At 30.1% G+C, this 17,332-nt stretch overlaps 1 protein-coding gene across 1 annotated transcript in view; it reads right to left on the minus strand.

Moving 5' to 3' along the window:
- The window catches only part of LOC145246647 (thialysine N-epsilon-acetyltransferase-like), a 56,930-nt gene that overhangs the window by 28,976 nt on the left and 10,622 nt on the right, over nt 1–17,332 (minus strand). Inside the window, exon 2 of the mRNA XM_080108350.1 lies at nt 14,198–14,249. Coding sequence (XP_079964476.1) covers nt 14,198–14,249 — 52 coding nt within the window. The remainder of the gene's footprint in view (nt 1–14,197; nt 14,250–17,332) is intronic.

A 17,332-nucleotide genomic window follows, 5' to 3' on the forward strand; every position in this document is an offset into this window, starting at 1 on the left:
AGGTTGTTTCGGGTAAGTAGTAGATAGTGGTTAGTTAATGAAGTACTATTTGGGTGGTTGGGGTTATTTAGGGAGCATTTATGCACTCTAAATCTGTCTTTGAACGTGGTGCTTGAGAGGCCAATGTAAAATTTTTTGTTTTGTGGGTCTTCAGCAGGGGCAATAGTTGCTTTGTAAACCACATTTGTTGAGAGACAATTTTGCTGGAGCGGGCATTGGGGTTTGTTAAGGCAGTTACAGTTATTTTGACCATTGTTATTATAGTTGTGGTTATTTAGTATTTTATTGTTGTGTTTTTTAATTTTATTTTCTAGATTATTTGTGCAACTGTAGCTAAGCTTAATAGTGTTCTTATTAAAAATTTTATGTAGAATATTACTAGGGGGGAAGTGGTGATTAAGAAGCATGAAGAATTTTTTACCTAATTTAGTTTTTATCATATTATTATAGGGAGGGTTAAACCAGAGGACTCTGCGGGATCTGTTATTCCTATTTGTATTGTTGGGTTTATTAGGGTCCAAGTATGTAATATTAGGGTTGGAATATCCAGATTCCTTTAAAGCATTTTCAAAGAAGGGTTTGTGTAGGTTAAAAATGCTGGAGTTAGATGAGTTTGTGCTAAGCCTTATTCATATATATATATATATATATATTCATATATATATATATATTCATATATATATATTCATATATATATTCATATATATTCATATATATATATATTCATATATATATATATATTCATATATATATATTCATATATCTATATATATTCATATATATATATTCATATATATATATATTCATATATATATATATATTCATATATATATATATTCATATATATATATTCATATATATATATATTCATATATATATATATATATTCATATATATATATATTCATATATATATATATATATTCATATATATATATATTCATATATATATATATTCATATATATATATATTCATATATATATATATTCATATATATATATATTCATATATATATGTATATTCATATATATATATATGTATATTCATATATATGTATATTCGTATACATGTATATTCATATATATATATATATATTCATATATATATATATTCATATATATATATTCATATATACTCATATATATTCATATATATATATATATATATATATATATGTATATTCATATATATATATTCATATATATATATTCATATATATATATATTCATATATATATATGTATATTCATATATATATATGTATAATCATATACATGTATATTCACATATATATTCATATATATATATATTCATATATATATTCATATATATTCATATATATATAGTCGTATATATATTATATATATTACATACATATATTTATATATATATTATATATATTATATACATATTATATATATTATATTTATATATATATTATATATATTATATTTATATATATATATATTATATTTATATATATTATATATAAATATTGTTTATATATTATATATAAATATTATATATATATTATATATACTTATATACATGTATTTATGTATATATATTATAGGTATATACATATATATATATTAACTATATATATATTATATATATTACACATATTTACATATATTATATATATAATATATATACATTATATATATTATATATATATATATATATATATATATATATATATATAATATTGTGCTGAATGTATGTGTGTGTGTGTGTGTGTCTGGTCGTGAATCGGCTCCTATATGGTTGACTATTATAAAAAACTGATTACATATAATGATAGAAGATGTATCGAGACACAGAAATGGGTATGTTTGATCAGGCAGAACAGTGGTTCATTAAAATTGTGGGGTCTGCGTCCGCGCCTGATCCACAAAGTATGAAAAAAAAAAACTTAAAAAAAAAAAGCTTTTACAAGTGTTTTTTATATAGATATGCATAAGAATACTTTGATAATTATGTTTTAACGTAAATAGGGATGGTATAATAAAATTGTTGGGTATGGGTTCGCGCCTGGCCTCTATAGAATGGAAATAGGTACAAACTTAAATAAAGACTTTTCATATCTATCTGCCTAAGTATACTTTAATAATTATGTTTCAGTTTGAAGAAATATGGTATAATATAATTATGATGTGTTCGTTTGCCCCTGACCTCCATAGAATGGAAATATGTCACAAAGTTTAACAAGTTTATAACCCTTCCTTTTCATAACCTATCATACATTCATAAATCAGAGTCCATTTTCTGTAGGGTGTATTTTAACCCAGTCAACGACGGCTACTTTTTCTAGTATATATATATATTATATATATATATATATATATGATCTATTATATATATATATAATATACATATATATATAATCTATTATATCTATAATATATATGATATATATATGTATATTATCTATTATATATATTATCTATTATATATATATTATATATGTATTATATTATATATATATAACATATATAATATATATATATTATATATATTATATATTATACATATATATTATATATATGTTATATATATATAATATGTTATATATATTATATATATTGTATATATATTATATATTATATTATATATATTATATATATTATTTTGTATCTTTATTATATATATTATATATATATTATACATATATTATATATATTATATATATATATATATATTATATATATATATATTATATATATATTTAAATTATATATATTTAGATTATATATATATATATCTATAATATAAAGCTGAACGTAGGTATACTTTGATAATTATATTTCAGTTTGAAGAAATATGGTGTAATAAAATTATGGTGTGTTCGTTCGCGCCTGACCTCTATAGAATGGAAATATGTCACAAAGTTTAACAAGTTTTTTAATATAGATCCACCGAATATTGTGATAAGTGTTTGTGAACAGGTATGGTATAATGAATTATGGGGTTTATCTATTTTATTTTTACTTTCATCATATTTTGCTTTTGTTTTGATACACCCAAATTCGAAACTATCTCTTTAAATCCCTTCCTTTTCATAACCTATCATACTTTCATAAATCAGAACCCATTTTCTGTTGGCTGTTTTTGAACCCAGTCAACGACGGGTACTTTTGCAAGTTATATATATATATATATATATATATATATATATATATATATATTTGTATAAATATGTAGATTACATATATATTATATATAAATATGTAGATTACGGTGCCCAGAAAACTGGCCCCGGAAAAACTCGTCTCCAGCAAACCCGTACCCGGAAAACTCGTACTCAAAAAACTCCCTCTTTTTACTAGGTAGGAAAACTGGTCCCTTATTGAATAAATATCGATTGAAAACACAAACACACAGTTTATTATCGTTCTTGAAGGAGATATTGTTTTTCAAAGAGACTATGCACCCCCATAATATTTTAACAAATTATTTTTAACTCTTGCTTAAAAAAACAAATTTGATCACGGAGTCAAGATACGAAAAACGAAACCAAATATTTATTAAAAAAAAATACGGGTTTGTATTACTGTATACATAGATTCGAAAAAGTTGTCAAAAAAACAAATATATTATCAAAACAAGATAAGTTACTTTTCTACCAAACTAGATTAATTTTTTGTGTTTTTTTTCAATGTAACATGTTTATTCAGCTCGGAAAACATGCAGTGTTTACCGATGTATTGGAAAATTCAAAATGGCGCCCGACTCTCTCTTTAACACGGTAAGTTTGGGAAAAGGTGTTATAAATAATAAATTAGACAAAATACTATTAAAAACCCACCGAATATATGTCAACTTATGTCATGGTAACATATATTGAGCGAATTTCTAACAGTATTTTGTTTAGTTTATACAAACTGAAAGTGACGTAGGTTAAAATAAGGCCGAAAAGAGAGGTTGACTTTCGAAAATACCGGCGAAAAATCGGCTCCTCCCTGTAGAAAAGTACCCAGTTGAGGGTGAAGTAATTAATGTTTTGGGCTAATGTATTATACATATATATATTGCATATATATTACATATATATATTACATATATATATATATATATTACATATATTACATATATTACATATATATATATATATTACATATATATATTACATATATAGATATTATATATATATATATTGCATATATATATTACATATATATATGTTACATATATATATTACATATATATATATATTACATATATATATATTGCATATATATATTACATATAGTAATTTATAAAATATATATGGCGATTAAGCTACACTGAATATTCTGCGTTTCATCCACTATAGGATTCGTCAGGCTTATGCGCGAATTCTGTGGTTGTTTCTTGTTTTTATATATGTTGAGGATTTTTAGTTAGCCAATCAGCTTTCTAGTATCCACCGCGCCCCTTCCTATCAGCCAATGGGCATGGATTTTATCGAACAAAGGATCTGTTTTAGAACTATGTTAGTGGTTTAAGGTAGACGTTTTCATTTTTTTTCTTTTTTTTTATATATATATAAATATACATATAATTGATGGTGGGTGGTTGGACTTAGGGTTTACGTAAATTGGAGTAGCGTTATCTTTTAAGTATGGTTCATATGTGTTTTTATCTAAGTTTAACGTGACGTTATTTTTATGTTAGCTGATACGTCCGCTTTTAGGCCTAATTTTTTCATTTCCTTGTGTATGATTTTCTTAAAGTTTTCTCCCTTGACTTTGTTGGAGTTTTTTATTATAGCTAGTCCGTCATCTCTATATAGGCCCTAAGTCCAACCACCCACCAGCAATTATAAAACACATTCCTAACTCGATCGTAAGTAGACTCAGTAATAACTCAAGCGATGAAAATGTATTTAACAGGTCAACCAATATCTACGAAACAGCCCTAAAAAATAGTGGATACAAAAATATCGATATCAAATATAAGCAACAAAACACCAACAACTATAATAAAATCAAAAATAGAAGAAAAAGAACTATAATTTGGTATACGGCCCCATACAATCAAATATTAAAAACAAAACTTGGCAAGATATTTCTAGATCTTATTGAAAAACACTTTCCCGCAACCAACCCCTTACACAAAATCTCCAATAAAAATACCTTGAAGTTATCTTACAGTTGTTGCGAAAATTTAGAGATGATAATTAATGCACATAATAACAAAATAGTAAATGAAAACAATGTAATCAACAACAACAACAAAATAAACAATAAAAAATACATACATACATATACATATATACATACATACATACATATATATACATACATACATATATATATTAGCATGGGTGCCCGGCGTCGCCCGAATGTTTGGAGGTGTGTGTTGAGCAAAAAGAAAAAAAGTTGTAGTAGTAAGGCAGGCTGTACCGTGAAGGAGGAAAAGAACGGGGGAAAAACCTGACGTCTTATATTATATTATATCATTATATTATATTATATATATAATTTTATTATTATATCATTATATATATATAATTTTATTATTATATATATATAATTATATTATAATATTATATATATATAATTATATTATTATATAATCTCTTCTCTTCTCTTTCTTTCTTTCTATTCTTTCTATCTTCTATCTATCTATCTTCTATCTTCTATCTATTCTATCTATCTATCTATCTATCTTCTATCTATCTATCTTTCTATATAAATAAAATGAACTCATTTTTTCCCCTCCGACTTTGACGTTTATAGGACTGCACCTGTATACATTTGGTGCAGCCGTATCATACACAAACTGAATCACGACATCTGCCGTATGTTATAGGGTTATTACATATCAAGGATCTCGCTGATCACAGTTTCCTATATTCTGTCTGGTGAGAGTCCACTGTAAAAATCGGTTACATTTAATGGAAGTAGTAAAGTAAACTCTCTCTAACAAATTCATCCTACCACCGTCACTCACTTACACCGTACCAGAACATTCACAGGAGACATTTAAAACCGATCACCGGTAAGAATTTATCTAAAAACTGGACTGGACTTACACTGAAACGAACCACGCTTACTTTGCCATTGTTTAGCATAAAACATAAACACAATTTATAAAGCATTTATTATAATAAAATTAGATTCAAACAGAACACAATCCGTTACCTGGAATTGAATTCACAATTACATTACTTCGATTTCGTTATAACCCGCGTGGTTAAAGTTTAATGAAAACCTGAATTGACATTTACGTGAAACGCACCAAACTTACTTACTTACTTACTTACTTACTTACTTACACCAACACAACTTCCGTTTCGCTCTTTCCTTACGTGCTTTTTTGCTTGCTTTCTTTCTTTCTTTCTTTCTTTCTTTCTTTCTTACCTTTCGTTGTCTTTTTGCTTTATGGGTGATGGTGGTGGGGGTACTTCCCTATCTTTATCTTTCCTTTCGGTCTTTCCTTCTTTCTTTCTTTTCTCTCCATTTTCTGCTCTTTCCATTGTTAAAACGAAACGAAACAACCGGATATTCCAGGTTTTACTTACACTCTATCACTCTACGACTATTACTTGTGTATCCAACTCTATTTGTGCCAGTAAAAAAAGTAGCGTTTATTGTTTTTGGTAATAATTATTAATTGCTTATTTGTTTTGTTTTTCACCCTTTTTTTAGACTAACCATTCTTTAATCTCATTATAAAATCGATTTTTCCAACTACATTTTAGGTGGGGGGGGGGGTCATTACAACCTCCGAAGGGGGTTTGTATTACTGTACACATAGATTCGAAAAAGTTGTCAAAAAAAAAAAAAAATACATAACAAATAAATGTTCTCAAAGCCCAGATCAGTTACTTTTCTGCCAAACTGGATATCTTTTTCGTGTTTTTATTCAATGTAACAATATTCGGCTCGAAAACCATACAGTGTTTACCGATGTATTCGAAAATTCAGGAAGGCGTCTAGCGTCTACACCCTCTTTAACACCGTAAGTATAGAAAAAGGTGTTATAAATAAAAAAATATACAAAATACTATTAAAAACACGCCGAATATATTTAACAGTATTTCATTAAGTTTTTTATTTATAACATCTTTTCCCAATTCAATGTAACATGTTTATTCAGCTCGAAAACCATACAGTGTTTACCGATGTATTGGAACATTCAAGATGGCGTCTGATTCTCTCTTTAACACGTAAGTGTGGGAAAAGATGTTATAAATTTTGTATAGTTTTTTATTTATAACACCTTCTTCCATACTTACGGTGTTAATGAGGGTGTGAGACGGAGACGCCATCTGGAAATTTCGAATACATCGGTAAACACTGTATGGTTTTCGAGCTGAATAAATATGTTACATTGAATAAAAACACGAAAAATATATCTATCCAGTTTGGCAGAAAAGTAACTTATCTTGGCTTTGATAACATTTATTTGTTATATATTTGTTTGTTTTTTTTTTCACAACTTTTTCGAATCTATGTGTACAGTAATACAAACACCCATTTTGTGTTTTATATAGATAAAGTACAATTGTTGAATGTTACTGTTTTGATTATATTCGTTGGGGGGGGGGACAATTAAATAATTAAGAAAGATTAAAATGAAGCGAAATTTAAGTTTCCGTTACATTTTTACAACAACCGTAAAACAGTGCATACTCAGCAAGTTTTATCGTATTTTATTTATTTTTTTGCATAATTAATGATGGAAGTATTTTTCTGTTTATTTTCTTAACATCTATTAAAAAAAAACATTAATTTGTACATTCTCTGGAAAAAAAGAATCAAACTTTTCTCTACTTTCACATGTGTTCCATTTTAACAAACTGAGCCACAGCAACGCGTGGCCGGGTACAGCTAGTATATATATATTATGTAATTATATTACATTCTAATATTAGGTATATATATTATATTATATTATATTATATTATAATATTATATTATATTATATTATAATATTATATTATAATATATATTATATTATAATATATATATATATTATATTATAATATATATATATTATAATATATATATAATATATATTATATTATTATATTATTATATTATAATATATATTATATTATAATATATATATATATTATATTATTATATTATAATATATATTATATTATAATATATGATATATTATAATATATATATATTATATTATAATATATATATTATATTATTATATTATAATATATATATTATATTATTATATTATAATATTTTTTTTTTACACAGTGATCACCACTTATCAAGGCCCGGCAGCCACTCAGGGATAAGGTTTATTGCAAGTACATTACGTTAGTGTGGAGATTTGATGTAGTGTTTACTTAAGGGGGCGGTTCATTAGGAATTTGTTAACGTTGGACTTGAAGACATCCAAGTTGTAGTCCGGTTGGAAGCAGGCAGACGGAACAGAGTTCCACAGGAGTGCAGTTCTAAGAAAGAAGCTTTGTTCATGGAATCCGCGTTTTTATTTAGGCACAGATATAGAGTGGGGGAAATTTTTCACAGTGGATTCAGCTAGACGGATGTTTTTCGTGAAAGATTGGTGAGGGGAGATCAGAGATTGGAGTTCAGACGAGCAACTGCCATGGAAATAACGATAAAACAAGGATAGGCTTGCAACGTCTCTTCTGTGGTAAGAGAGGTTGCAGGGTAGAGAAAAGGGCATCCCCCACTAAGCCACGAAATCTATTTTGTACTCTGTCAAGGCAGGATAGGCTGTTTTTAGCAGCTCCTGCCCAGATATGGCAATAGTATTCCATCCTTGGACGTACTTGGCTTTTATATAGATAGAGAATTGCATCAGTAGTGAGATATCTTCTGGAGCGGTAGAAGGATCCCACCATCTTTCCAGCGACCTTGGCAACAGACTTGATGTACGTGTTCCATTTCAGATCAGGAGTAAAGTTCAAACCCAGAAGCTTGTCAAAACACGGGGCCTCACCCAGACGAGAGCTATCCATCACAATTGATGCCAGATGGGGATCAGAGCATTGATGATGTAAGGATAGGAGTTTGGTTTTGGATGCATTAAAGGTAACCAGCCACATCTTCCCCCACTGAACCACGTGCTTGAGATCAGAGGAGAGAGAATCAGACAGAACTTTGTCATTTACGGCCTTTGATGTGTTGCCGTAGATGGTCGTGTCATCAGCATAGATGTCAACGAATGATTTAAGTATGTGTTTAGGGGGGTCATTGATGTAGATCAGGAAGAGAGTGTGGCCCAGGAAGGTTATTCCTGCTGAGGTGGTTGACTATTTCTCTATTTAATATGGATTCCAGCAACTTACTCATGACACACCGGAGACTTATTGGTCTGTACTGAGAGGGAGATGACTTATCACCTGAATTCTTAAATACAGGGCAAACTGATGAGGTCTTCCAGGGAGTCGGAAAGCACTTCTCCTTAAGGCAGCGCTTAAATAGTTTTGTAAGTATGGGAGCAAGTTCTGGTTGAAGCTTTTTTAACACTATAATTGGAATGCAATCATGGCCAGTTGTTTTACTGGAATCTAGGTTCTTGATTAGCTTGGCGACCTCATGCACGGATATTTGTATGTTACCTAGCTTGTTCTGTGTTATAGGAAGAAATATGGGGAGTTGATGGCCTTCGTCGCATAGGGTAGAATTAGCTGCAAAATTCTTTGCAAATAGTTTGGCCTTGTCTGACGCTGATGAGATGACCTCTGGTCCATTGATAATGCTTGGGATAGAACGCACACTTCTGTTCAGGATCCTATTTGTTATTTGCCAAAACTGGTGGGAACCAAGCCGCTGATCAGCTACCTTGGATTTAACAGACTGGGCATATAGCTCTCTTGCATTTTTTATTACTCTTTTACAGTGGTTGCTGGCAGTCCTGAAAGCAGCTTTAGTCTCCGTGCATCTATTACGTTGGTAGCTATGGAAAAGTGATTTCTGTGCGCAATAGCAGCAGCACATTCTGGGGAGAACCATGGCTGGCTGTTAGGTTTTTGTTGGAATTTTTTAGATGGTATGAATTGGTCTATGCCTACAATTAACCATTCGATCAGATCTGATACTATAGAGGACACTTCCTTTTTAATCATGGAGTGTAGAGGTAAATCAGATATGAATGTACGGAAGCTATCCTAGTCAGCCATAGAGTATCGGTATACAGTACGGTGGAGTGGTACGTCTGGGGGCTTCTTACATTTCGTTTTTATCTTAACTGATACGACAGAGTGGTCGGAGGACCCTAGAGGAGAATGAACGGAACATGAACATAGCTCAGGAGAAGATGAGAGAAAAAGGTCTAGGAGGCTTGCATATTGACCGGGTGTATTGGGCACACGGGTGGGTTCGCGAACAATCTGAGTGAGGTCATAAGCAATGGCAAAATCATGACGAAACCTCCCCTCATCATCTGTCTTAATTGAATGGGTCAGCCATTCCACGTTATGTTATATTATACATATTATATTATTATACTAGCGGGGGTACCCGGCGTTGCCCGAGTGTTTGTTTCCGGGACGGGGGGGGGAGTTTTAAAAAATGTTATGGTAGGTAAGTAGGAAGGATCAAACCCGGAGTCATGAGTAAAAGTAGGAAAATAAAGTGTGAAAAAAAACAAAAAAAAACATCTGCAACGTTAACAGTTCGGCCACCAAGAAAAGTCCATTCCCGTTGTTTAGGGGGGAAAAAAAAAAAACGACTACGGTAGGTCGGCGCGAACGTGAAAATATAATGTGAATTGTCCAGCACGCTAACCACTACGCCACAGAGCACTGCAGCTTAGTTTAGTGATTTTAAATAAGTTCACATGAAAGAACTACGAAGCCAAACCGGAGTTCTCTTCTCAACTGTTCCTTGTGAACGATCCCCAAATGGTGTTAAGTGGTGGCAGGGGGAGGAGGAATTTATTAGAGAGAAAATATTTTACCACTTCCATTGATCTTAACCGATTTTGGCCGTGACTTCTCAGCAGAAAAAGTATAGAAATCTAAGATTATCGAGGAATTTGAGAAATAATAAGCCTATAACACACCTCAGATATTGTTCTGCCGTCTGTGCATATTATATTTGCATGAAATATCTTGATTTTTAATCCTATTAATGTCAAAATCAGACGGGAAAAAATGAGTTCATTTTATTTATATAGAGATTATAATATATATTATATTATTATAATATAATATATATTATTATATTATAATATAATATATATTATTATATTATATATTATATTATTATATTATAATATAATATATATTATTATATTATAATATTATAATATATATATATTTTATTATATTATAATATATATATATTATTATATTATATATATATATATATATATATATATATATCATTATATTATAATATATATATCATTATATTATAATATGTATGCTTAGTACTGTATGGATCTGGGGACTGAGCCTATTCTTTTGATTTTCTTTGATAAAAGCATTACATAGCACGTAAGATTATGCTATCTACTTGCCAAATTAGTGCTCATTTTACAATTAAAATTTCTTATATTTCTGGTAGTTCCAACTACTGTTGGCATCTGTGACAAAACAAACGGAATCCCAATTAGAAACAAGAATAGCTTTCTCATGCTATGTTGAGTCACGCAAATGGTTCTTCACAATCAAGTGCAACCTCAATTGAAAAAAACAAAACAAAAAAAAACTACAAAACTTTATCTATTCAAGACGAACATTCCAGATGTTTCAATTCTTAAATTACGAAACTTAATATCGTGTAGAAGGCCTAACAGTGACACAAATGTGAATATGAGTGCAGTCTGACAAGTAACAGGACTGTATGCGCTTTATGTGTAATAGTTAGTTAACGTTCTTCATAACTTTCGGCGTAGCGCTACCGGAAGCGGTGACAAGCCAAATCAGTACTTTGCCTCTTATTGTTCCTCAGTATTTATTGTGAAGCGATTTACTGTAATAACATATAAAAAAAAATGAACATTATTTAAAGAATACAATAAAATTTAAAAAAAATTATAAACATATAAATAGCACCGTTAGTCTTTAATTTGCACCTTTTAATAACAAAATTAAAAAATAAAAGTTTTTATTTTTTTGAAATTTTTAAAGAAATATATGTTTATGAAATTATGAAAATGATTTTTTTTTTAATTTTAAAAATAAGTTTTTAAAAATTTTAATTTGTATAATAAATATGTGTGAAAGTATGAAATAAAATGATTGAAATCAAAATAATAAATAGAAACATTGAAATCAGAACAACAAAATTTAAAAAAATCATAAAAATAAAATATAAAGTATGTGAACCCTCAGCGATCCCTAATGGGGATCTCCTTCGTCACATAAGAGTCAAACCTTGGTCATGGACCCCAATGTGACCTGTGGTCGTTCTTTGCAGGGGACTCAGTTGATCTGGTCGGAATCACTTCACCTTCGGGTTGGTAGGTCGTTGCTTCGTCTGTCTGTCACACTAAAAATGAATCAATTTTCATGCACGCAAAAGAAAGACAGTCAATTGGTTCTATTCTACTGGTTAATTCAAGATAGATTTACAAAATATAACTTATATACAGTTGTTCATATGTTGAATTTTGACAAAACTCGAGTCTCAATTAGATTTAATTACTCTCAATTTTGCGGTGGTGATGGTTGGGAAGAGAGGGGTGGTGATGACTCTTCAATTTGTATTAGATTCGCTCAAATCTCAGCTCCAACTACAAATCTTTGCATGGGGATCCGCTTATGTAGTCAGGTGAGGGGTAGGTCTGGCTACCGTCTACACCAATCACCAGTAAGAACGTCATCTCAGGGGAATCCCCGATTCTCTGAGTGTGAGCCTGCGATCTGTCGATTTCTCAGGCCCCAAAAGGTCAAGCTCATCACCTTAATCTCCGTTACCTATTCTCAAGGTGACAAAGGTTGACAGTTTTCCACCAAACAATAAAATTTATATGTCGGTTTCATAAAAATAATAAAATTCATAATCCTCAGCAGGGTTGGATGCCGATGCCCGGGCATAAAATAATACTTAACAAATAAAACAAGCATATCTGCTTGGCATTCTCCAGTGTTTCGGGAGTCTCAACCTCCCCCCCCTCCCAATGGGGAGCCCTACCGCTCCCAGAGACGGTCACGTCACAATCATAAAAATAAAAAAAATTCATAAAACACGTAACCAATCTATATATCTATAAAAGTGAACGTGTCTGTGTGTATTTCTCTATGCAATAACTCTCTCAATTTTAAGTCTACAGACTCGAAATTTGATATACAGGGTACTGAGATTTGGGAAAATCTTTGTGATCGGTTTTCGGTCACAAAGTTGGCTGTTAAAGTGTCAAAGTTCAACGATTTGACCTTTGAGAACTCTACCAAACTCCTCCGACAATTTTGGGTCTAAACACTTGACATTTTAGATATAGGTTCCTTGGACATGGATCTAACTTAATAACTTGATTTGAGTCCAAAACAATAAATGTTAAGGGATCATAATAGGGGTCAAAGTTAAAAAAATTTCAGCTCTGCGGTCTCTACCAAATTAGACAATTTCTGGTCTAAACATTTGAAATTTTACATGAAGGGTATTCAGAGGTAGGGCAAGTTTTTTTTAATCGGTTTGGGTCGAAAATTTTAGCTAACAATATATAAATGTATGTATGTATGTATGTATGTATGCATGTCTGCCTAAAAATTTCGACAGAGGCGACGGATTTTCACAAGATCAGTATCGTTTTGAAGCTCGACCTTTCAGACGATAAATATCGAAAAAAGGCTAAAAACATTAATATCTTCACCTTCAACTGGGATCTTTTCTACAGGGGGTCGCTTTTTTCGTTGATAATTTTGAAAGTCATCCTCTCCTTTCGATTGTCTAGCCTTAATTTAAACATAAGTCACTTCCGGTTTGGCGGTGGTCGTAACAGCAAAGACGTCAGGGTTTTTTCCCGTTCTTTTCCTCCTTTGCAGTACGGGTTCGAACATGCCTTCTTACTACCACTTTTTTTTTTTTTTTTCTCAACACACACCTTCAAACACTCGGGCAACGCCGGGCACTTGTGGTAGTTATTAAATAAAAAAGAACAAAAAAACTAATTTAAAAAAGAGTACATGCACAGGGGAGATATAGGCACGAGAGAAAAAAGCAAATGAAATCGCAGAGTAAATAATCGGGATATTTACTGTTCGTTCTATTAATTGATTTAGTTAAAATATGTTTTATAAAGAGAAAAGATAGTTTCACACTCACTTTCAAGGGAGAGAAACAATCTGGAAGATTCAGGACCATTTTCTTCTTGTTCCTTTAAAAAAATAAAAAAGAGCTATTATTATTATTATTATTATTATTATTATTATTATTATTATTATTATTAGCGGGACCTGTGGAAATTCCACAGGGGACTCATATGTAATATATTGATGTTCAGTGTAAATGGAGACGCTCTCATATTATTGTAGCGTTTTCTTAAAACTGCAAAAGTATTTATCTAAGCTAGCATGAACGCCTGGCAAAGCCCGGTTGTAAAGTACACTTAAATATGATATTTTAATTCTTGCAGATTTCGTATATATTATTATAGAATTAATGCTCTATCGATTTTTATATATTATAAAGTTGAGATTTCCAAAATTAAAAAAATATACATCCATATGACTTGGGTGCAGTAGCTTAACTCGAAACCGAAATAAAAACTTATGAAAAAAAAAAAAAAAAAAAAAAAAAAAAAAAAAATATATATATATATATATATATATATATATATATATATATATATATATAACTTTAATTCCTTCAGCCATAATCGAAACCGAAACCAAAACTTATGAAGAATTCTTGATAAAACTATTTATAAAAAAATAAATGATTTAAGTGCCATCAGTTATAGTCGAAACCGAAACCAAAACTTATGAAGAATCATTGGTAAAATTACTTGTGACAAGAAATAGAAGAACATAACAATTAAACTACCCGGATGTAAGCATGGCACACAAAAGAACACACACGCTATCGTATTAATATACAGATTATTATTATTATTATTATTACCACCACCACCAGCAGATTATTTCTAAAAATACAAAAAACAAAAGACATAACAAAAATAAAGAATGTTGGAATGTTAACGAGTATGTCACAACAAGAGAAACCCCTCAGTTATTTTGTCTTTTGGACTTCCTTGATTTCAGTACAAGAATTAATCTACTCTACTGGAGTATCCAGTTTTGTGTTTGGACTATGAGAAACTTTATTTAGAGAAGGTGCACCAATATTTGCATAAATCAATTTATTATAGGCATACAGAGGGAGTTTTATCTGAGTTTCTAATAGTATGTTATTTTGAATATTTGGTCAGAACTTACTTGTAAGAAGAATTAGCTTCCTGTAAGCTTCTTGTGAAACATCCCAGTTAAGAGAGATATTAGAAATTCGAGGATAGTGTCTAATAGGAATTACATTTCTCTCAATGCACACACATAATCTCACACACACACACACACACACACACACACACACACACACACACACACACACACACACACACAGAGTAGTATGTAAGTTATAAAATATATATGGCAATTAAGCTACACAGAATATTCCGCATTTCATCCACACTAGGATTCGTCAGGCTTATGCGAGGAGTTGTGGTTGTCCCATGTTTTTATATACGGACGTTCTATAGAGTTTTTAGTTAACCAATCAGCTTTCTAGTTTCCACTGCACCCTTCCTGATCGGCCAATGAGCAAGCTCTTACAGGACAAAGGCCCAGTTGACCTCCGGTTCCGCTTTTCCTTTGTGTGTGCTATTTTAGCAGGGAGCGTAAATATCTAGTGTTCTGACCTATTTTAAACCTAGGTGTAGTTAAATGTTTTTTTTTAATATGACATATATATATATATATATATATATATATATATATATATATATATAGTGTGTGTGTGTCCCTCTCTCTCTCTCATATATATATATATATATATATATATATATATATATGATAATTTATGTATATGTATGTTTATTTTATATATATAGTCATCCACATACAGTACTGTTTCGATGTTTCACAGCTCATCAGTGCGGCTAGACAGGCAACTACCTCAAGCCAGAATTAAAACCTGAACACCTGTACGAGATATATATGTGTGTGTGTGTATGTGTATAAATCGTAAGGAAACAAAAGTAGCCGATTCTTTTAAAAGTTTAATAGCTGTTTCTGATAAAGTTCAAATTGTTTCTTACCAAGTCTCGAAACTGATTGTACAAAAATATGAAAGCCCATACTTTGAGTGACACTTATTTTGCCTGTTTGCCAAAAGATTATCGTTAGGATATTAAAACATAACATATCTATGAAAATGAGTAGGATTCCTTTGTCCAATGATAATGCTCACATGCGTATTTTAGAAATATCTTCTAATAGTCAGAAAAAAAAACTGCATGTGGAAATAAATTTCCATGTTCTGATTTTGCACTGCAAGTTGACAAATCAACCGACGTTACAAACAAGCATTCATTCGTTTTATCGATGAAAATCAAATAACAAAATAATTTCTTCTTTTGCAAACTAATTAAGTCTAACTACAAAAGATCAAGTCATTTTTAAGATCCTGAATAACTATATTATAACTGCATTTATATTTAATAACTGAGAAAACGAAAACAAACAAAATATATAACAAAAAACTTTTACCAACCGCCAGAAAATTTAATTTTATCTATTTATCTATGTCATTTCCAGGAGATTTTTCAAAAATGTCTGAACGGTTTTACTAAATTATTACATAATTACATTGTTTTCTCTTAAAATTATTACATGATAACATTAAAAATCCAGGAAAAAATAATCCTTTTTCTAACAAAACAAGACACAGTTGACCCTCACAGAATCACTAATTTCTACATTTTAGATATTATACTTCCGGAGTATCAATGGTGAAGGCAATACCAACTTTATGGTGGTCTGTTTTGTATAATTGTTATGGTCTTATAGTTGTCTACCTTATTTTGGGAATAGATAGACTTTTCCAGAGGCTACAAGTAGAACTAAACAAAGTGTTGTAACAGTCATGGTGGAAGTTATTGGCGGCAGTTATAGCCACAGTATCAGATGCAGACTTTCCATAATATACTGTAAATACGCTCTTATAAATATATCACTGTGTTGTCTTAATTATTGTTGACTCTTTAAGGTCACAACATTGGTGACGAAGATTCGAACTTATGTCACAACTTATTTTTCAGCAGCCAACAATTGGCAACTGATGTTTTGTTTATCGAATTTTATAGTATATTTTGTTTATTAAATTTTATAGTATATTTTGTTTATCAAATTTTATAGTATATTTTGTTTATTAAATTTTATAGTATATTTTGTTTATCAAATT

This window comes from Euprymna scolopes, chromosome 24 (genome assembly GCF_053919585.1).
Source record: "Euprymna scolopes isolate OS-2025 chromosome 24, ASM5391958v1, whole genome shotgun sequence".
In the NCBI taxonomy this organism is placed as follows: domain Eukaryota; kingdom Metazoa; phylum Mollusca; class Cephalopoda; order Sepiida; family Sepiolidae; genus Euprymna; species Euprymna scolopes.